A 23,570-nucleotide genomic window follows, 5' to 3' on the forward strand; every position below is an offset into this window, starting at 1 on the left:
TATATATATGGTTCTGTTATGGTTGCTCAGAACAAAAATGTTGAATCACAACATTTTGAAAACAGAAAACATCAAAACCTATTTAGTTAATTAGCTGCATCCCTCACACCATATGCAAATTTTACATTCCATCTCCAGGATAGCACAACAATGGCTAAAGGGCAAATTCCATTTTAATGATCTTGTGTGTTCAACATTTTGAGTTTCATCATTTTTTTTTTTTTTTATCAAATGGTATAGAACTATATACATATATTATATATACATATACAGATATGGGTCTACTTCTGTTGATCGAAAACACACTTTCAAACAACAGAAAGCCTAGCCCCACTTTAGCGAAAGTGCACTTAAACAAAAGTGCACTGTCACATGAATCAGTTAACTGGAGCATGGTACAGTGGGGAATAAGGTGGTGGTGCTGCAGTAGCATTGTCGCCTCACAGTAAGATGTTGTCCTGTTCGATTCTCAGTTAGAGCGTCTTCTGTGTGAAGACATGCGTGAATGGGCGTACCTTTGGTGTGCATAAGCTGGTAATTTTTGCATCAGGGCTGGCAACTCGGCACATAAAAAGCCACTGCCAATCATTAGCAGACCGGAGTTCCGCTGTGGTGACCCCTAACCAGGAAAATCCAAAAGACACAACAATACACACACACACACACACACACACACACACACACACACACACATACGAACATGTATATATGTGTTTATGTACGTTTGTTACTAGGGTTTCTCCTGATTTAATTTATATAAGCCTTTTGGGTTTCTAATACCATGACAGGAATGGACCCCATTTCTATGTCAGGTTATGATTAAAGTTGATGAAGTTAGTATTGTTTCAATCTTTGATGCTATCCAAAAGTGCACTAGGATCTGCATGTGTGTGCATGTGTTTTCTGTGTGCGCACAAGCATGTGCACACATTCTTCAACATACTGGTATCATATCCAGAAATGCATACTCTTTTTGCTAGCTGGAACCCTGAATAATATAAAGCAGCTATTGGAGGATTAGTTATGAATGAATGCATGCATGAATTATTAATATGTTCATAGGTGTATACTAGGCTAATGACCATTAGGGCCTTTATAAGCCTACCCCTGCAACCCCGGCTTTTCCAAAATTTCTATGTTTTAGACATTTATATAGAGGTGATTGTTTGTTATGACATGATTTACTGGCTGCCTTTATCTATCAGAGACTTGGGTGCCAGACCAGGGGTGAATTTTCGATTTCCCATCCAGTGATCCGATTTAGGATTAAATAGGGTTAGGGAGGCACTTTGTTTTACATGGATGGGGAGCCTGTTTCTGAGAAAGGGATTCTCTGACATACATATCTGTCTGTCTAACATGTCCTATATATGCCACAAGCAAAATTTCAGTCTTTAGATCTAGTAGTCCTGATGTTATTTGTTTTGTGGATATCAGAGTTGAGAGCCAGAGATGTCTTGTATTCCAGGCATAGATCACCTCTCAGTAACCTGTAGGAAACTAAGTATAGAGATAGGACTTTGAGGCAATCTGCATAGGACATTGTGTTTTTGCCCTGCATCCTCTTTGTGAGGACATTAGCTGTATGTGTCTGGTCAGTTACATACCAAAGGAGGCAGTATACTCAATGATGGGTCCAATGAGGGCAGAGTACAGTGGTACAATGACTCCCCTGGACCTAGATGCCATTCACTTACTTATAAATTGAGCAACCTAAGGGGATTTCCTTACTACCTTGGATATATGTTGGTCAAAGGCCAGGGTACTGTCTACATGTGTTCTCAGATCCCTGACTAATGGGTTAACTCTCAGAGGTGTTTTGCTGATGATGTAGTTTGCTGTGGTACCAGACTTCCCAAAAGGTAGTATAATGTGTTTCTTTACATTGCCTTTTAAGCCATGGTTTTGGTGGCTGAAAGTAAATGGATCCATTAATTAATTAATATATGTATGTAAAAAACAAATGGAAATGTTGTCTCATTCTTTATTTAGAAAGGTAATGTGGTGTGCATAAGCTGGTAATTTTTGCTTTGGACATGAACCACCCAACCTGCAAATGGAGATTTAGAATGATTAATCCGGTGCTTAAATCACTTTCCCCAAACTGGGTTTCCTGGCTCTCTTGTTTATTTTAAAACCTAATGTAATACTGTGGTAAAACAAAATGTTGACAGAGAAGCAGGAATAAAAAACATACTATAAATAAAATTCCACAGTATTACAGTATTTAAATAATTAATTTGGTGAAAAAGTTGTCAAAAAAGAAATATACAGATGTTACAGTAAAGCAGTGTGGAATACCATAAATGTGAAGGTACAACACATGGAAAACATTACTTTTTTAGATGTTTAAAAATATTTGTACCATTTATTCAGAATCAGTGTAGCCTGCTGATAAACATGGCTTCATATGATAACTACAATATGTTACATTTTATTTCATTTATATATCCTTCATATTAATCACAAAACTAATGTTATGCATTTGATTCCAGATCAGACTGCAGTAAAAAATAGTTTACACAGCTCTAGATATTAAAAAAAATTAAGCTTTGACACAAAAAATTACATTTCATGTATGTAGTGTCATATACGTGTATGCCAGCGTTGAAGTGCATTATATTATTAAATTTAGAAATACATGTTTAAGCCATATTTAAATATAAAAATTAAAAAATACATGTATGCTGAACATATCAATTTGAGCAAATGGACAAGTATTTCTTCAAAGATTCCTCTCAGAGTCCTAGAGTGCTTTGTTTGACTTCTGTCTTCAAGAAATTGTTGCCCACAATGATTAGTTCTCCAAAATCAACTCCTGTGAATTAAAACATACAAAGATAAGGATCTGATTGTTTACTTTAACTTAGATAATACTCACCAATGAACATAGATATAAACAGAATTAATAAAATTGAAAGCATAAACAGCAATCACAGGAAACAACTATGGTCCATATTTTTAAAAGTAAGTACAAAGAGTGCTTGTGATACAGTTGCAAGCCAACTGCCCTTTTGAATTTTAACATATATGAATGAAACCTGTTCTGTAGCTGTCTTTGCTAAACATAGGGTATATACCTAATATGTGTATTTCTTTATTTTGCACCATTGAGATCAGACTGCAGTACCAGTCTGATCACCAGGCAAAAAATCCTTTTAAGAAACAAATCTTGGAGAAAATGGCGTTCCACTAAGAATGCATTAGATCACCAAACCTTTAGGCAACTTAGAAACAGTACAAAAAAAGCCATCATTCTAGACAAAAAAAACTTTTACCTTCAAGTACAGGAGACATATCAAAACAAACCTCAAAAGTTTTGGAACAGCATTAACAAACTTCTTCACCCAGGGCAATCTATCACTCCCAATCCACTAGGCTCTAACCCCAATAATCCTATTCTCACTGCCAATGCCTTTAATTCCTTCTTCACCAATGCCATCCAAGCTCTTCCCAACCACCTATCTCCTGATACCTCTAATATTACTATTTCATCCCCAACTGCTCCCCTCTTATTTCAGTTACAACCTGTCTCCACCTCCACCATATCATCCCTACTCACAAAACTTAAACCCAACACCCCTTCAGCTGACCAGCTCCCTGCAGAATACCTTCAAAAAGGTGCAAAAGCCATTGCCTACCCAATATCTATTCTGATCAATAGAACCATAAGTGAAGGTAATATCCCATCAATCTGGAAAATCTCCCACATTATTCCATTACACAAAGGTGGCAACTCTTATGACTTCTCTAACTTCCGTCCAATAGCTCTACTATCTCCTCTGGCTAAAATCATGGAAAAGTGTATCCATAAGCAACTTCTTCAATACCTTCTACAAAATAACTTACTAGCTAACTGTCAACATGGCTTAAGGCCATACCACTGTACTACCACTGCCCTGCTATCATTCACTGATTGTATTAATAAAAACTGGAACAAAAGTATTCCTTCCTCTGTAGTATTCCTTGATTTATCCAAAGCTTTTGACATGGTTAATCCCCAACTCCTCTTACGTATAATGAAATCACTTTCTCTTGATTCCTTAGCCATCAGTTGGTTCAAATCTTAACTTGAAAACAGACAGCAGGCTGTACTTTGGCACAATAACCTTTCTAATCTCCTGCCCATCTCCCTCGGTGTCCCTCAGGGTTCTATATTAGGTCCTCTGCTTTTTTCCATTTATATAAATGATCTTCAGTTAGTAATTCCACATACTACATGCATTCAATATGCAGATGATTCTACTATTATCTGTTCAGCTACTTCTCCAACTGAATTACATACCCTTACCCAGAAAGCATTTAATACTGTCGAACAATGGTTCACTGACCGTTGCCTCCTTCTAAATCCCAAAAAAAATAAAATGCTCCTCTTCTCACTAAGTCCCCCCCATTTCATTTCACACTCACATCAAACAATGGCATGCTTTTTTCTCCCGACCCAACTACTAAACTACTAGGAATAACAATTGACAATAACCTGAGTTTTGATACTCGTATCAATAACACTATAAAAACAGTCAATAAAAAACTAGGTTCCCCCTATAGAGTCAAACCCTTTCTTACACCAACAGCCAGGGCTGCTTTAGCAAGAACTCACCTTATCTCTACTCTACTCTATGCCTCTCCCATTTATACAAATCTTTCTAAAAGTAACCTCAGCAAACTAGCAGTATCCTATAATAATATTGCTCGATTTGCTACTGCCTCCCCTTTCAGGACTCATCACTGCCTTAACCTAAAACAACTTGGCTGGCTTGAGTTTCTACACCATTTACAATATCTCCAGCTTGCTATAGCCCATAAGATCCTCTCTCAACCCACAAATACACCAATACTCTCAAGCCTTTTCATCCCCTACAACAATCCTAAAAACCTACGGTCATCCAACAAACTTCTGAATTAACACCTGCAGATCTTATAACTTAGCAGGTGATACCCTGTTCTCTAACACTGTTGGAAAGTTATGGAATTCACTTCCTACTGACCTCACTTCTCTGTCATCTCTTACACTATTTAAAAAGAAACTAAAATCATATCTCAACATACCCTGCACTAACCCTGGCTAACATCCTACATCTCAACAACATTGCAAACTTACTGTCTTGCATTTTTACAGTATCCCTTACTGCCCTTGCTAAGCTCATTCGAAGTATTGCAGTTTAATACTATTTTTAATGAATGCTCTCTATTGCTACTATGTGTGTGTGGGGGGGGGGATTTTAATTTTTGCTTACTTAAACTCCTACCACTTTCTAATTTAGTTTTTTGCATGTATCTTTACTGTTACTCCTTTGTATATCTTATACTATAGTTTTATATTTTATATTTTGTATTTTGCATTTTTGTATTTTTTCTATTCCATATGTCTTTGGAGCTTTTCTCCCCGGGCCTCTACTGAAAATGGGCATGTATCCAGCTAGATTAGCCCGGTCAACAAATGTAAAAATAAAAATAAAAAAAAAAAAAATAAAAAAAATAAATAAAATAAAATTGGTACATGTCATGATATTGTGGTAAGAAAGGGCTCGTACATCATGGCATAAGTGCAACTCTATCATAAAGGCGTATCCTCTGTGTAAGCATGTTATGTTACATGAATCCCTCTAAAGTTACTAAAATAAAGTACCTCCTGTACTTACGGGTGTATGTTAGATGAAGTCTTCTAAAACTGCTATGACTGCTTCTGGTTTACTTGGAGCATAAGGCTGGACATATAACTGAGAGGCGTAACACAAAGCTACTGCATCAAGTTCATCTGTGTGTCAACTATTTAAACCAAGGGAACTCTATGGAGGAAAGATTTTTACAATGCTGCCATCACAGCTTACTATATTCTGTTCAGTACAGGACACAGGATTTGAATGTGATCTTCATGCACTAAGGAATAAACTTTTTTTTTCTGCAACCTTAAGTTCTGAAATTTCTTGCTGCAGAGCTACAGAATAAAACTGTGCACTTATTCATTCATTCATCTGGTATAGCATTAGTAAGACATTTCACAAAACAACTCATTTCTTTTACATTCTAAAAATCATGTTGAGATATTTCCTCTACCCCATAAACAGCACATAGCCTCACTTGATAAACCTTATAATTCATACTCACCTTCACTGAAACCTTTTTCAGTCTCAGCCACTAAGGAAAGATCCACCGTTCTCTTACATTCCCAGAATGGCCTTTTCAACCCATTCTTAACCACTTTCTCTTCTCTTATCTACTCTCCCAGCTCACCCAATAGATAAACATAATTATTCTTCATTATTCTTTCATATCAAATTCTTCTCTTTCCCCTCGGTCCTTACAACATTACCTTTCATGTCTTTAACTTCTCCCTATATTATTTTCTTTTCTTTACCTTGTTTTCCTTCCACTTTCTTGGCTCTAAATCTCTTCATATTTTATATAGCATCTTACTTATCCTATTTTCTGTCTTTGTTTTACTTTCTTATTACTTAAAATAATTATGTAGACCTCCCGCCAAAAATACACAATATTTTTCAAACGTAACCTTCAGTTTTCTTTTTTATCGTACAATATATACTTTTTAAGAGCATTCAGTCTGGATCACCCCTAAAAATCAATATAGCATCTAATAATTCTTTTTGCATTTTCCCCAGAGAAGGTTAGTTATTTATTGGTGTAAAGGTGACTCTAGGTGATTTGATCACATTGACTAATGTTGATGTGACACCAGGACCCCATGTAAAAATGAGGAAAAAGAGGGTTAATGATGATGAGAATAATTTTCACCATGCCATCCCAAACTCCACCCTCATTCAATACGCCAATGATTCTACTATAATCTGTTCTTCCCCCTCTATTACCATGCTTAATTATCTTACACAAGCAACTTTCTCCTCTGCTGAACAGTGGATGCTTGATAACCATCTGGCCCTGAATGCTACAAAAACCAAACTTGTGCTATTCTACCCCTCTAAAAACTCTATCCTAGATAAACAATCTCTTACAATTACCAGAAAAACAATCTTCGTCTTCTGGCTTTTCCCGGTTAGGGATCGCCACAGTGGATCACCTGTCCACTCCTGATTGGCAGTGGAGTTTTACAGTGTCGAGTTGCCAGCCCAGCACCCAACCTTCCACTGAAGGCACACACACACACACACACACACACACACACACACACACACACACACAGATGCACACACTCACACCTAGGGCCAATTTAGAGTGTCCAATCCACCTACAGCATCTCTTTGGGATGTGGGAGGAAACCGGAGCACCCAGAGGAAACTCACACGGCCACAGAGAGGACATGTGGACTCCACACAGAAGACACCCCAGCCGAGGATTGAACCGAAAACCTCTTGCTGTGAGGTGACAACGCTAACCACTGCACCACCATGGCTGCCCCAATTACCAGAAAAACAATACTTCCCTAGAAATAGTCTCCAACACAAAATTATTAGGAATAATCATAGATGACCAACTGAAATTTGGAAAGCATCTTCAAGCCAATATCAACAAAACCCATAAAAAGCTAGGTATGCTCTACCAGCATAGTCACTTCATCTCTCCCTTTACTAGAGTCACACTAGCTAATACTTACCAGATCCCATCTCTACTATATGGTACAACTATCCTTACCAACCTGCAATCCTCCCTTAAAGAAAAACTCTCATCTTGCTACAATAAAATAACCAAATTTGCCACAGGTCACAGAGCCTCATCTCCCCATTGCCTTTCCCTTCATCAACTAGGCTGGCTTAAGCTACCCAACTTCCTCAGTCACACCCAACTTATTCAAGCTCATAAACTAATCCACAACCCATCTCTCTGTCCCTCCCTAGCAAATACCTTTGACATGCATAAACGTGACACTCTTTTAAGATCAAATTCTCACAACTTAATCAAACTGCACAAACCCTCACATCCAGCTGGAAATCAACTGATGTCCTTCTCACTAGCACGCCTCTGGAATTCTCTTCCAGCTTTTATCCGCACTACAGTCTCTCCTTGTTCAAAACTTACTTCACTCATACCTAACCTCACAATGGATCTGCTCATGTTCCCACCCTACCTAATAACTACTACACTTTCTTCCAACTCTTCTATAGACCCATTAATGCCTATCTTGCTTCTATAACACTAGAAACACTAGAGCAAGTTAAACTGGCATTTTTGTTGTTACTCCATATAACAAATACTACCCACTATTAATCCAGATGTTTGTTCTAAGAGACAATTGTTGATGACACTCTTTGTAAATACATATTTCCTTCCTACTTATTTTTTCTTATTTACTGTATTTATGCATAATTACGTTTTCAATGTGTGACAAATGTGTTTTTAATGTGTACTTTAAATTTGTTCCTACTTTGTATTATGTAATCAACCTTCTGGAGCTTTTCTCCCCAGGACTCCATTGAAAACGGGCCATTTGTGGCCCAATGGACTATCCTGGTAAAGAAACTCCAAATAAATTTTACAATAAAGAACTTTTCTTTCAACTGATTCACACTCACTTCATCTTCTCCACAGTTTACCCTCAAAATACTGATCTCATTTGGATAAAATTAATTCTTTCTCTCCCTCAAAATACTGATCTCATTTGGATAAAATTAATTCTTTCTCTCTCTATTATGATCGTATTTCCATGCAATTGATGCCTTGGTTTATTTATTCTAACTAAAAACAACTGTATGTTCACTTTTATTATTGCTTCACAGACCCATATTTTATTACTTACTACAATCACTAAATGATCTACAAAACATTTTAACTAGTTTTGAAATTTGCCACTCTGTTCCCCTAACTTTCTCATACATTTCACTACCACTACATGCATTATTAGTACAAAAACACTCTTACAATCAGTATATGAGAATACAACTGTAATGATGTCATCCCCCCCCCTGCCATTTCATAACTCTCCATTACTTTCCATGCTTTTTAATGACTCACACAGCCAAATGCTTTTGGAACATTGAAAAAAATAGAGGAATTTCTCTGTATCATTGATAAATTTCTCCAGTCACCTTGGGTCTCCCTGGAAAATAAATTGCTGGCCTAGTGGGACTAACCTGGCCAAACACGAATAAATAAATAACATAAAATAAAATAATGCAGATCCATAGTGCAATGAGCTAAATGGAAAGATTAAACCACTTTCATGATAACCAGCATCTTTGAAATTAACCTAGCCAAACTAAGCCATTTTCAAATAAAGCACCTCTGAAGCTCTTGCTATATACCAGTTGGGAAGGACATCCTGAACTTGGCAGCCTTGTGTCTGAAAAAAATTGTGGCTTCCTTGCATCATGTTGGCTTTGAAATCAACAGTTGGAGTTCACAGAGCTATGTGTAGACACACAAGGGAGGTTTACTGAGGGATCAAGTACTTAGCAGCAATTCTCCCATTCAGGGAATTCATCTACCACCAGTCACTAGCCAAGCTCGTATGCTAATCAAAGCTTAATTGTCCAAAATTATTATGCTGGGTAAATGACCACCACTAAAATCAATCTTACAAATAAGAGAGCCATTGTACTCTTTGAAAGGAAGGCAGGAAGATGGTATTTTGTTAAGACTATATTATGGCACTGCCATTGAGAAAATACCTTTCACTAAACTCAGACCAGCAACATGGAATCAGCTACATGGAGAAATACAGAAATTTCAAATTACATGTGATGGCTTCAAGATTAAACTGAAGAAATATCTACTAATAGAAATTGACTCTAATGGCTTTAGTGATATTAAATAAATTGTATAGGCTTACAGACTTACTGTAACTGGAATATTTACAAGTACTACATAAAGGTAAAACTCCATACTGTATACATAAATATTGTACATATTTCCAAAGTTGCTTAAAATATTATGAATAATGTTGTGAATATTGCAGTTAATTGCTAACCATTTTGCATGTGTATTTACTTTCAATATGCATTTTTTGTTATTGTATAATACATGATTTATTTTCAGTTTTAATATTTTTTTCATTGAATTATATATGTTGCTCATCTGGTGCCCAGGTCATGTTGAAAAGGGCCAGTTGACCAGGCCATGTACCCGGTTACCAAATTTCAAATAAATAAACAAATAAATGAATAAATAAACACTGACTAATATGAGATCAGACTGAGCTACAAATGTTTATGGATACCTTATATGACTTGTCTGTAATTAAAAAAAATGGGGCAGATTCAGAAATGTTACCATATAGTGTACACATTAGTTGTCACAGGATTAGTACATAGCCATGCTCTTGCAGAAGCATAGCTCACTCCACATGTCTCCCTTTTAACTAAATCACGATGTTTGAGAATAGCATATCCTGTATGAATATCTAGAGGGATTTTGTATTGGAACTGTCTCATTTTACCCCCCCCCCATATAGCTATATATGTATGTTTATATATATGGGTCTACTTATAAAAATCTAAATACCACATTATCGAATTACATTTCTTCGAGATGAGTTTGCTGAGTGTGCACATAATATATAACCACTAAACACTGAATACAGGTTACTGACATGTAGTCAGTACCAGCAATGGTAATGTACCTGTAAATGTGCCTTTTTTTTCACGGTAGTGTGATCTCAGAGTTGGTATATTTAATGTGGACGGTATATGGGGAGGGGGGTGCAGATGGCTTGACCCCTTGCAAATATGGAGAAATATAGTTTTTAATTTATTTTGAGTATATGTTGGAGTGCTGTTCCTGTAAGGTGGTGTAGAATTATGGGTAAAGGCAGTAGTGAATGTTGAACTTGCGGTGAGGGTGAGTTATTTCTTACTGTTGTCAGTCAGAGAGTTTAGGTTGCTGTTTTGTAGTATTTTTAGTGTTGAGTTGGTTAGGGATATTCGGGGAGTTGGTTTCGATGTTCTGTGGTTCAGTGTTGTGTAATTCTGATTATGTGCACTGTCGGAAAACTCGTCTCAATGAAATGTAATTCAATAATGTGGTATTTTGATTTTTTTGAAGTAGACCCATATATATATATATATATATATATATATATATATATATATATATATATATATATACACACACACACACACACACACACACACACACACACACACACACACATACATATATATTCATTTTGCATGCCAGCATGTAGGATCTGAGGACTGCTTATAGCAACAAGTAGTAGAAGATGGTGACTGACAACAATGAGTTACAGAAGAGCGTAAGCCCATCAGGACAGCACTGGAATCCTTCATGGAGCTCCATATATTAACTGCAGTGGATGTACAACATATTACATTAACTACATCCTCATAGTACGCTAAACTGCTAAATAGAATCAGTGTTAGCAAAACAACACTCACTTTTGACCAGGCATCAATCCACTACAGTACTACATTTGAGCCAGCTACAACATTTACAGGAAAATAAGACATATGTTTATTAATTTCTTCTTTATTACATTTGATAAGTAGGTAGGTGAGCAGGTTCTCAGAAATGTTGAACAAATATGATATTCAAGTGATTCTAAGATGATAATCAAATGATAAACATATATCAATTAAAACAAGTTACAAAACATATATAAATATGTAGATATTCTCATTCTCAAAAATTGGTATGCAAGGTGACAAATGTAGATGGATTGATAAACAGAACATGTAATCATTCTAGCCATGATTTATAATATGTAGCTGTAGAAATGCATTGTATCATAAATGAGAGAATGGTAAATGTTTTATTTACGCATTATACCATGATGTGAACAGAGCTTTAGGTCAGACTTTATTTAGTATGATAGCCACTGCCCCTTGGCTTAATTTCCTACCTGTGTGATACAAGATATGCTTAGACTACTGTTTTTCTTTGTAACAGGAGCACAAAGCTACTTTGAAACCAGACGGATTACAAAATTGGGCATGGAGGAATAATGTCAGTGCCATTGGACTGCCTGAAAATGTGGAAGTTGTGACCCCCTTGGCCTTTATTACAAACAAGCTCAGTATTCTCTTCAATGCCTCAAACTCCATGATAATTGAAAAAGCTCTTTGGGTTAACCAGAAAAAGAAACATGACAAATTATCTTTAAATGTTTGGGCTATAATGACTAGGAAGTGATTTTAAAGGTGTCAAGAGAGAACGAGAGAGAGAGAGAGAGGATCTGCTCGTAAGATGATGGATCAGGAGATCAGAATAACACCGGACTGTAGGGCTTCATTATATCATATAAGGAAACATTTGTTGCCCTATCTGTGTCCTTTCAGGTATCAAGGATTTAGAGGTAATGTATGAGTCCCAAAAAATGAAGGATATGTGACATACACTATTCTATATTCGGCATGAAGCAGATCGATTTTTACAGATGTATGCATCTATAGTAAAATGGTTGTATATGGAAATTGCTAGCTCCTCAAGTGCTAGGACATGAGGGAGAAGAAAATGGGATAAGCCTGCCTCTAGCTCCCATCAAAAACAACAAGCACAGAAAAAAGGGTAGAGATACTGCAAAGAAGATGACTGTGGAAGAAGCAGTTAGAGAGACTTGTATTGAGTCCCGTATGACTCAAAATAGGTACAACAGATTACTTCTCAAGAAGGAAGATACAGAATCTAAGGATGCATTGGACAAGAAGATTTCAATGCCAAAAATAGCACCAGAAGAAATCAGTCAACTGGAACAGTCATGGGAGAATATGTAAAATTAGTCTCATCAGAAAAATATGGGATTTAATCAAGTTTTATCTGGTGAAGCTACATGAACTGTGGGCATTTTTGGTACCCATGCACTTCTATGATTGTTTTTGGGCATGCAAAGCTGTCTTATTTCTGAAGGGATAAACCATGAGTGAATTTTTGTGTTGCAACTGTCATTATGGGGAATACAAAATAATCATCATATGTTCACTAGAGACAGGTATATTTCTTACTGTGGAGTGATTGTGTAGGTGGGCTATTTCTGAAGGAATACTGTGGATTGTTTAAATTGTGCCAGTCTACTGATGTTAAATGTCTAAGCTGGTGCTTGTCTTTAGATTTATTATGTACATGAAACTTATTGATATAAAGCTTCCACCTTTCTCTTGTGTGACTTGCTCTTAATAATGTAAACATATCCTCATTTATCATTATTGAAGGGGCTTCTTCTGCTGTTTTATTTGTTCTGCTTTACAGCTGTTGCTGGTTGGGTTATACATTTATTCTTAAAAAGTTGTATTCCAGACAAATGGTGACTGGCATAAGTCAGTCTAATGCAAGAAAATATATGGATGAATTATATGAAAGAAAGTATGTTTAAAAGGGAGTGTTTTCTTCTTATGAGGCAAATGCCATTATTATTATTATATTAAATCAGTGCATGGTTAGAGTGTTCTTTTTTTTTTACAAGAGACTAAAATCTAAAAATGGGAACAATGTTGGTGTTTTTGAAATAGAAAGTGAGATAACTGCTTTCCAAAAGTGGTGTTGCCAGCCTTATTCATCAGGCTTTGGGTTTAGAAATCAAGCATGTATTAAAAGATAACAAGGGCAGTTGGACTCTCACTCTGATTAGCACATGATAATAATACTAGAATCCCTTATGATTTTGATAAAGCGACAGCCCTCTTTTGGGTTAGTGGTGGGTTGAAACTTTAATGTTGTTATGGATTCAGATATAAGCAGAATTCCTAGTTGGTATGGTCCATTTTGTGAAAATATCTATGGAGCTTAAATATGTTGCTGAAGAGTTCCAGTTGTTTGAAGTATGGAGGTCTTATCACCTGTCTAAGCTAGATTTTATGTACTATGCATTTAGATTAGTGAGAAAATCAGAATGTTTGTTAATCAATAAGTATATATTGCATAGGGTGAACTCTATTTCTACACAATCCAATACCCTGACTGATCATTCAATGGCCACCCTTCTCTACGTTTGCTGAGGTACTCACGATTTAATCAGTGGACATTTAACCCAATTCTGCTGCAGTGCAGGGATACACAGATACCACTGCCTCAGTTGATATCCTCATTTGTGGGTGTCTCCCAGCCTTTTGCTGGAACATCTTTGCTAAAGGGAAAAGTGTAAAGTCTAAATGGATGGATTTACAAGAGTGGTCAGGTCCAGCAAAAAAGACACACACACACACACACACACACACACACACACACACACACACACACACACACACACACACACCCTCTAGGCTTAATCTTAAGGAGAAGGATCTCAAAAAGAAGAATGTATAGGAACAAAGAAATGCTTTGGGGAATTAAAGTGCTTGAAATTAGACATTAAAACTTCCATGTTCAGTAGCTTGAGAAAAATGGGAACAATATACATTTCATTTGTGAACTGCTGAAAAATCCTATATCTTAGAACTTAAGGATGACAAAGGGATAGTTCAAGGTGACCCAATCAAGTAAATAAAATTCTGTCTAAGGCATATTCTTGGTAAAAAAAAGAGGAGCTTTTCCTTCCTTAGAAACCTACTGTTGCTATGGAATCCAGAGGATGCTTTCACAGCCATTAAATATCCTATTACCCAGTAGGAGATCAAAATAGCAAACTGAAAGGCTCCCCCAGGGCTGGACAGCCTTACCACAGTTTTTTTTAAAACTCCTTCAAAGAGGTGCTAGGTTTCCCTTTTTATATTTCTATCAATAGACTATGGAGGCTGTGTATGTTTCCAATCTGACTCAGCTAGAACAAAAGCATATCTCTAAAGCCTATCAAAGACTCTTTATGTACTACTAGCTACAGGCCAATTTCATGCTTGCAAACTGAATTAAACATTTTTTTCTAAAGTGTTAGAAGTTAGTTTAGAGCCTATAATTCCAAAGTTGGTTATGGGGAATCATTTAGATTTCATTACCACGAAATTAAGGGAGTTGGATGCTCTTTGCACATGCCTTATTATTCAATGTTGCTGTCAGAAAACAAAGTGGGGGCTTGCTGCTAGAATTTAACAAACTGTTTGATTCCCTGCATTGTAATTCTGTATGGGCCATGGTGAGATACTATCATTTCTCACAGCATGTCCATATATTGGGTATGGCTATTATATCACAACCCCAGTGCACATGATTATGCCAATGGAGTTCTTTCCAAATCTATTATTTTGTTATGAGGCAAAAGACAGAAATGTCCCCTGTCTCCACCTCTTTTGATTTTTCTGCTGTCTCAGTGATGGATAAACACTTGCAAACTGAGTGTGATACATTTTTCTTGTCATTGGGGAATGTATTACAACCACTTACTATCTGGTTTGCTAATAACACTGTCTGGCTGAATAACCCTCAACAGCAAGTCTTGCCTACCTTAGATACATTGGAGAGTCATTCATATGAGACATGTCTTATAGTAAACAAAACAAAGACAGTTTTTAGTTTTTTTTTTTCCTGAACCTCTCCTGTTCTTTGTGAGTTAAGATCTCTCGACTCTGTTTCCTTAACTGATGATTTGCTCCATTTGGACATTCAATGCATATGAACATGGGCAAAACAGTAGACTTGAATATGAAGTCTATAATGGAAGTCATGCAGACTCTGTTCCATAAGTGAAGAATAGGTAAGCTTCATTTTTTTCAGTAGAATCCAGTCTGTTAAGGTGTTCCTTCTTCCTAAGCTGCTTTTTTATTTAGCAGCATCTACCTCATGCAGCTTCTCTACAAATATAAAAATGGCCCAAAGAAAGATAGCTGATATTATTTGAGAAGGTAAGAAATCTAGAGTTAATAGAATAATTTCTTTTTCACTAAATGTGGTGGGTTTGGAGTCCCTTCTCTATTTGGATATGGTACAGAACTTGTTGGGGGAGGGGTCTTTGTTAGAGGCAGCAAAAGCTGTGAAGCCAATATGGTTCTTATCAGTACATTATCTTAGTTTGTTTTCTAGTCCTCCTTCCTACAAGACTTGGGATCCTGGAGCGATTGATCATTAGTTTGATATGGCACTCATTGATAATCCTTGAAAGTAGGAATCCTTTCTAAATACGTTCTCATTTATATAGCAGCATCTGCTTATTCTCATAAGTAAAACGTGTAATAAATGGGCAAATTGGATTGAGGTTGGGATATATTACATCTGACATTTGGGATACTTTCCAACATACCATCTTACATTGAGATGAAATCAAGAATATTTTTCCTACATTTCTTTCTCATTGCTGACAATACTTACAACTACTGGCCTGTATTCTATGGTTTACTATGGTAAGGTCAAAGTGGGTTCAGTCAAACCCACTTCAGTTGAAGTCTGGAAGCTGAACAGTGACAATGTTGAACCCTACATTGTCGAAGTATGACTCTCGCCCCATCTCAACCCATGTTAAAGCCCATTTCGAGGTCAAAGTCTAGTCGTATTTTGACACTGTCGGAATTCGACCTTGTCGGTTTCGTGGATGTGGGTCAACGATCCCATCATTCGATGGGGTCTGGTTCAACCTTACCATAGTAAACCGTATTCTACTGATAAGTGTAAGAGATGGGAACTGTAGAAAAAACATGTTGATGAGTCGTCCTTTAGCATTTCATCCACTAGACAACTGAAGCAAACAATGTTAAGGTGTTTTTATTACAGTCTAATAGAAAACCCATGTGAACTATTGTCTGGTAATCTAAACAAATAGAATGAGATGTTAGACACTCAATCACAGTATAGGAATGGTCTCATTGTTAAGATAGGACACTGGACAACAGATAGCTACTACTTACTAGATGTATGTCTGCTGGTAGATTTACTTATGTTAAAATGTTCTACCACTGACACTTTACTCCAGTGAGGATACACACTTCTGGACTTTCTATTATTTATTTATTTATTTATTTATTTATTACAGTTTGATGACCGGGGAAGTCCACTGGGCTTTGAAAGGCCCATTTTCAGTCGAGGCCCGAGGAGATAAGCTCCATAACACAGTTACAGTAACAAGACAAATTACAATTCAAAATGTCAAAATATTATCAATAGCATGTTAGATCCATCATTAAGAGGACAATTTGTTCAAAACAACAGACATATAGTACATGCTACAGTACAACGTAGTGAATTTAGCTGTTCAAAAACAACAGACATACAGTATATATTACATTATAACTTAGTGAATTTAGCATGTCAATGGTAGTACAGGTCTAGTGTTAGTGAACATTTGCTCTATAGACAGAGTGAACATAGTATAGTATATACAGAGAAGAGCGGTGTGTTAAGTGTGAAAGATAAATTAAAAAGTGTGAACTCATGGGTGAAGAGCAGGGGCAAATCCACTTGCAGGATAGATGTGAGTGAAGGAGGGATTTGAAGTTGGTGGAATTTGCAGTGCTTCGAAGGGAGGGTGGTAGGGAGTTCCAAAGTTTGGCTATGGAGTAAGATAACAGGAGGTGGCCAGATGAAGGCTTATTACCTGCATGAATTTAGAAATGTCCTAAGATACAAGTATTATGGAGATTGATTATTGCTGAGATATCATGGCTGCTGAGGAAAAACATATTTAATTGCACTGACACTACATTTTGGCTTTTTGGTAACTGCAATCCCAAACTAAATTGGATTTTTTGTCATTGGTGTGAAGTACTGCAATAATCACATCCTTCTTATTAATGTTGTTCAGTTGTTAGAAAAGTTATAAGTCATTAAATATGATGTCTCTTTTTTAAACTCCATAGGATCATAGGAGGTTACTAGGCTAACGGCCCCATGGCCCCTACAATCCTAGCCAAGTTTAACCCATGTTCCCAAGGGTGTCTGGTTCAAGCAGACACTAAAATCAGCATCTATTGCCCCTGTCCAAGAGGGACACAGGTGGAATCCCCAGAGGGATAATGTAAGATGAATAAAAGGTTTAATAAGAAAATGGACTATTTAAAAGACTAAATGACCCTGATATATAAGTTTAGAAAATGGGAAAACGATACATTAAACCCTGATTGCAGAATGAATGTTTTCTCACAGGGTGTTAATGTACAGGTAATGCTTGCTGAAAAATGAGTTTGACACTTCATGGCAGCAAATTAAGCTGCCGTGGAGTTTGGACTGTAAGAAAGTTAATGTCCGACATTCTTTTATTGTCCCCAAGCAGTGCTTTGGCTGTTTATCAAATGTAAGATTAAAATAAGTAGATAATGTAAAATAAAAATAGGAAAGTGTGTGTATGTTTACGTTTCTGTCTGCCTGTGTGAATGCAAGTGTGCTTGCATGCATGAAAGCGGAAGTGAAAGAGAGAGAGAGAGAGAGAGAGAGAGAGAGCGTGATTAGTGGCTGCAATTGCATACCTCTAATGCTGCAAATCTGGTCAAAGTGTAAAATAATGGTGGGACAAAGGCACAAACACAGGGACAGATTTTAAATATTGCTATAAAATTAGAAAGTTGTTATAATAACAGGATTTGCTTTAGCATGTATTTTCTGAAGGAGATGAAATCCGAAACTCAAATGTATGTTATCATTTAGTGACTTCAATCCACAATTACTTTCCAGCAAAACAAAAATGTTATGAAGAATACACTAAAAAAATGAAGTAAAAATCTGGATATTCTGTGAAAATATCGACAGTTGATAAATTATTGATTATTAACTGCATTTAATCATGTGTGTTTTAAATGCACTCTTCTTCTAAATATGTGTGTGTGTGTGTGTGTGTGTGTGTGTGTGTGTGTGTGTGTGTGTGTGTGTGTGTGTGTGTGTGTGAGTGTGTGTGTGCATGTTTTTATGACAGTGAGTATGTCTGTAGACACTATATACTTAGTAAACTAATATTTTGATTGTAAAATCCTTCCTCCAACAACAGGTACATATACTACAGCAAGTAGGATATGTTAGGCAAAAAAACTATTTTACATCAAAAATATATAAAAAAAAAAAACTACATATAGTAATTAAAAAAAAAGCAAATACAAAACAATTTAACATATAGCCCATTCTCCAAGTGCAATAATGCTCTCCAGGGTGTGTGTGTGTGTGTGTGTGTGTGTGTGTGTGTGTGTGTGTGTGTGTGTATGCTATTGTGTAAATAATGCCCTTCCAGGAGTGCTGAGGTCCTCTGCCTGCAACAGCGGGCCTCTGAACACCCCTTGGGTATGTGTTATTTATATAACAACATAGCCTGCTGGGTATTATTGCTTGAATTTTGTAACAAGCAGCACTTTTCCTACATCTCTAATGTAGTTGTCTTACCTGCAGCATTTGTATTCAGCCATGACACTGCCTTAGAAGCTAAGAGTTCCCAATCACTTTTGATCTTTGCACCATAAGTATGAAGCCATATCAGAGAAAGAAGTGTTGACCACACAGCAGGTTCTGCCTCCTGAAATAATGAGCACAATGTAAAGAAGGGAAGTTTTAAATAGATTAAAATGAAATTTAACAAAACGCTCAAGTCTGAACAGCAGTGTGTTTTGTAACATGCTTACCATTCATATTTTCAGCCAAAATGACTGTGAATTTCTACTCCTGTCTGCAGAAACTTACTTTTAGAGAGTACATTCTTTTTATCTTCAGTGGATATTGTAGAAGCACACATTTTCAAATCAATGCTGTCATGTCATGTTTTTTAACTAAGATATAACATTTTTAAATTAAATTGTAGATCAGTTCATTTAGGTAAACAAAACATTTTCCTATACTGCTGAATACATGTATATTACACATCCCCATTACAATGTGCCAGGTCTACTACAGGTCTGAAAGGTCAAGTAAAATGCTGTTATCTTGTCCCTTGTGCAACTGTCACGATTTGTTGCAAATGTTCTATAAGGGGCATTTTATTATATATACTTTGAAAGATAGAATACTCATTTGTTACAAAAGTCTGTGTGGGTGTGAAAAAGAGTGAATACACAAATGTGTGAATTCTCATATGAGTGAATTTTATGTAGTTGAATTAAAGTTTTATATAGAGTAGGTAAATAATAGTGCACAGGAAAATGAATGCTTGACTAAAAAGGTGGCAGTTGTGAACATATGCAGGATAGCATTATAGCAATGTGTATATGAGAGTTTGAAGGTTAGCTTTAGAGTAAGAGTTTGGTAAGGGGATAGATTTAGTGTTGTGTTTATTTTGTGTTGTGCGTGTTTTATGTCCTTTTGTCTTATGCAGTAGTACTATTAGGGAAAGGACTTTCAGCAATGTCATGTGTAGGGTTGTGGTTAGACGATGGATTATCTTTTGATCTCCAATAGCTCACTGCATATTGCAACAGTCTCTAAGGCTATCTCTGAGGATAAGAAAGAAATTATGTATTGTTAATCTTATGCAAAAAGCCCAGAATTTCCAGACACAAGATATACAAAAAGATTAAGAGAAACGTTAGAGGAAAGAAAAATACGTCCGCAACAAAAACTGTCAGAAGCTTCAAATAAAAATGTGTGGTCATTAATACAATAGAATTGTGAAAAAATAGTATATAGATCAGGAAACTTTAATCTGTTTGGAAAAAGAAACATCTGCAGAAGTATGGAAATATAAACAGCAAAACCTAGATATTTTTGAAAAGTATAAAAAAGAAATATATACATGGGAAAGAAAGATTTAATATGATGCAATATTTATGCAAAGGTGAAAACCAAATTAATCAACATAAAGAAAACAGCCCCAAAGATATTCGAAGAGAAATACAGGCAAAGGCATCCAGATATGGAAAATTTCACAATAAAAAATATCACTAAGAGGTAATGTAGAAAAGAAGATTAGTAAAGAAGAAGAAGTTAAAAAATAGAAGTTGAGGTTATGTAATGCCTGCAACGTGAAGGATGTGATGTAGAGGGTCTAACACAGGTTATATCACAACAGGATGGAGTGAATCCCCAAAGTAAGGAGAAACAGAAAGATCAGGAGATATCGGAAGAAGAAATATGGACATGGGAAAGAAAAAGAGATTTAATATGATGTAATATCTATACAAAGGATAAAGCAACTCTAATCAATGCAAAAAGAGCAGCACCAAAGATATTTGAAGAGAAATACAGGCAAAGGAATCCAGACATGGAAAACTTTACAGTACAAAAAATAAGAAGACAAACAGGAAAAGCAGAAAAGGAGATCAGTAATGGAAAAGTTAAAGAAATAGAAACTGAGGTCATGAAGTACCTCCAAAGTGAAGGATTCAGTGTAGAAAATCTAATTCAAAAAGAAGCACAACAGGACAGAGCAATGGAACTCCAAATTAAGGGGAAACTAGTGGCATGGGAAGTAATTGGTGCCATATGAAGATATTTTAGAGCCTTCCACAGAAAACTAGTACAAACATTCACTTGAAGCTGGACAGCAAGGGAAGGAACAGGAAACTTAAAACTCTGATGCAGTTAAAGTTGAAGACTGATAGGCCAATGAGTTCTCATATGACAGAGCAATGGATGGCATGGGATGGAATTCAAGAGAATGTGCAACAGGAAGATGCAACAGAACTTTCTATAGAATGCCCACAGGAAATGGAAAACAAAAAATGTGCCCTCAGTCCAGAAGAAACAGAGACAAGAGCAGAGTTGCCTGACGTAATAGAGATAGATAACATATTAAGATAAATGAAAGAAATAGACTGTGGACGGTTAATAAAACCAAAAAAGTCAGAAGTTTGATAAAACAAATTAACCCAGTAATTAGGACTGTCCATAGAGATTCATGCGATATAACAGAAGTAAACAGGATATATTACTGTGTAGCTAAATAAATAACTGATAAAGTTCTACCAGTAGAACAAAGGGTAGTGAGAGAGAGAAGGGGAGAAATTGAATACCATCATGGAAGTATCGAATAGAGAACATTATAAAGCAACTAAGACAAGAATTGTCACTATTAGAAGAGGGAATAGAGCAACAAAATTTCTCAGAAAGATAGACGTGATAAAAGCAATGCGTACTATTAGAACAGATCAGGATCTATCATGCACTATCGCAAATAATAAACTAAAAATCTCAGCACAGGCAGAAAAACTTAGAAGATACATAGACAAATATAATGGAAAAGTACAAAATAAAAATAAATACATTTTGGAGAAGTATCTATGAAGATCCTGTGGAACATAACAAAGATGCTAAATGGACAGAAGAACTAAAAGAAAGAATAAGAAGTTTAAAGATACAGGATATGAAAAGGGATGAAGTAACAACCAGAGAAATTGAAACAAAGTTAGGAAAAGCCTCTAATTGGAAACCCCAGGCCCAGATGCAGTACCTAACTTCTGGTACAGTATGATCCCAGTTATTCTCAATAGGGGTAATATATACTTTTTGACTATGGACTGGGCAAGGCCAGTCTAGATGGGATAGATTGATTTCAGCACCAAAAGGGAAACTGGCTAGGCTTAAAATGGTTCTCAAGGACAGCTAGCTTAGTACCTACCTAAGAACCTATGAACCTATATGGAGTACTGTGCAACTAAGCATGTAATGTAACCATGTGTTTGCAAGTTTCACAGTACACCTATCCCCTCATTTTGCTGAAAACTGTGGATCTCTTCAGTGACTCTACTTATAATATTTAATCTCATGGCTAAAGAAAAAGAACATGCTCTAAAATGTGTTTGTTACAAAATTACTTTTTGAAAAAAAAAAAAAAACATATTAGCTTTAAATTAACATGTCCCAACAGCATAGTGGACAAATAAGTAATTCCAATGTCTTTTATACTTAAATTCCAATTGCCACGCAGACATTTAAAAGAAACAAACATTTATTGTCCCTGGGCCTCCTGAGAAAGCTCTGCTTTCCAGAGAATGTTGTGCCCTGGTAATCCTTGTCAAAAATCAAAGTGCTATCCACCTTCAAACTAAGACAATCCCAGATTAGACAGGTGAGACCCTAAATTTCATTTGACTGTAGAAAATGCTTTTAAAAATTTTTGATTTTATTAGTGTAAACCAAATATTGCTATATAGGAAGATGCTGTTGAAACTGAGAGACGTGTCATCCTACTACCCAGAGAGTATGTAAATTAAGTAATTTTACCTTGAGCTTAGCCCAAGTACGAGGGCATGAGTGATTAGAAGTGAAGAGTGGGTTTGCTGTGAATGCTTCTATATACATTTTTTTTCAGTCTGGTATCCCCTAAGGCTGACCTGACAATTGACTACATCCTGACACATTTTTAGACTTTTGCATTTCCAGCCCCAAATTAACTATTTGGTAAGGAAGAGGATTTTTATATTCATTTGCAATGTACAGGAACCAAAATATGCCGAAATTCATTATATAATAAGGGGACTAAAATCATCTTTATTTCTGCTGTTCTCCCCATCAGGCTTAGGTCTAGCTTGTTCCATGTGTGTGTTCTCAGGCTTAGATTATTCCCTATAGGAATCATATTTTCCAATATTATGCTGAAGGATTAGTGTGTACAAGTATAAATAGATATTTAGGTAGAGAACTTTCTCCAAGAAAAAAAAAAAAAACTGCTGGCCTAAATTCTTTAACTGCCATGTTGTAGCTGGGAACCTCTCCATTTTGCTGGTATTCACATTCAAAGCTCTGATCTTATCAAACTCTGTGCAAGATTCTGCCACCATGGGAATATTACTTGAAAGGTTTTGGGCTAAATTTAGACAACCTCCTGCAAAAAGAAGAGTGTTTGGTTTCAGCTTCATAAAGAGCATAATATTTAGTATCCGTCAAATGTTGTAAAACTCTACTTGGACGTTCAATGCCTAAAAAAAAAGGTGTGGAGG

At 36.2% G+C, this 23,570-nt stretch overlaps 1 protein-coding gene across 1 annotated transcript in view; it reads right to left on the bottom strand.

The window, feature by feature from the left end:
* Positions 1-1,553: 1,553 nt before the first annotated feature.
* Positions 1,554-23,570, bottom strand: part of LOC122809686 (von Willebrand factor A domain-containing protein 5A-like) — a 130,215-nt gene continuing 108,198 nt past the window's right edge. The window contains exons 8-9 of the mRNA XM_044081362.1: positions 19,087-19,216; positions 1,554-2,818 (exon numbers count right to left, since the gene is read on the bottom strand). Coding sequence (XP_043937297.1) covers positions 2,739-2,818; positions 19,087-19,216 — 210 coding nt within the window. The 3' untranslated portion in view covers positions 1,554-2,738. The remainder of the gene's footprint in view (positions 2,819-19,086; positions 19,217-23,570) is intronic.

The sequence above is a fragment of the Protopterus annectens genome, chromosome 8.part0 (assembly GCF_019279795.1).
Source record: "Protopterus annectens isolate FY-2018-M chromosome 8.part0, PAN1.0, whole genome shotgun sequence".
In the NCBI taxonomy this organism is placed as follows: domain Eukaryota; kingdom Metazoa; phylum Chordata; order Ceratodontiformes; family Protopteridae; genus Protopterus; species Protopterus annectens.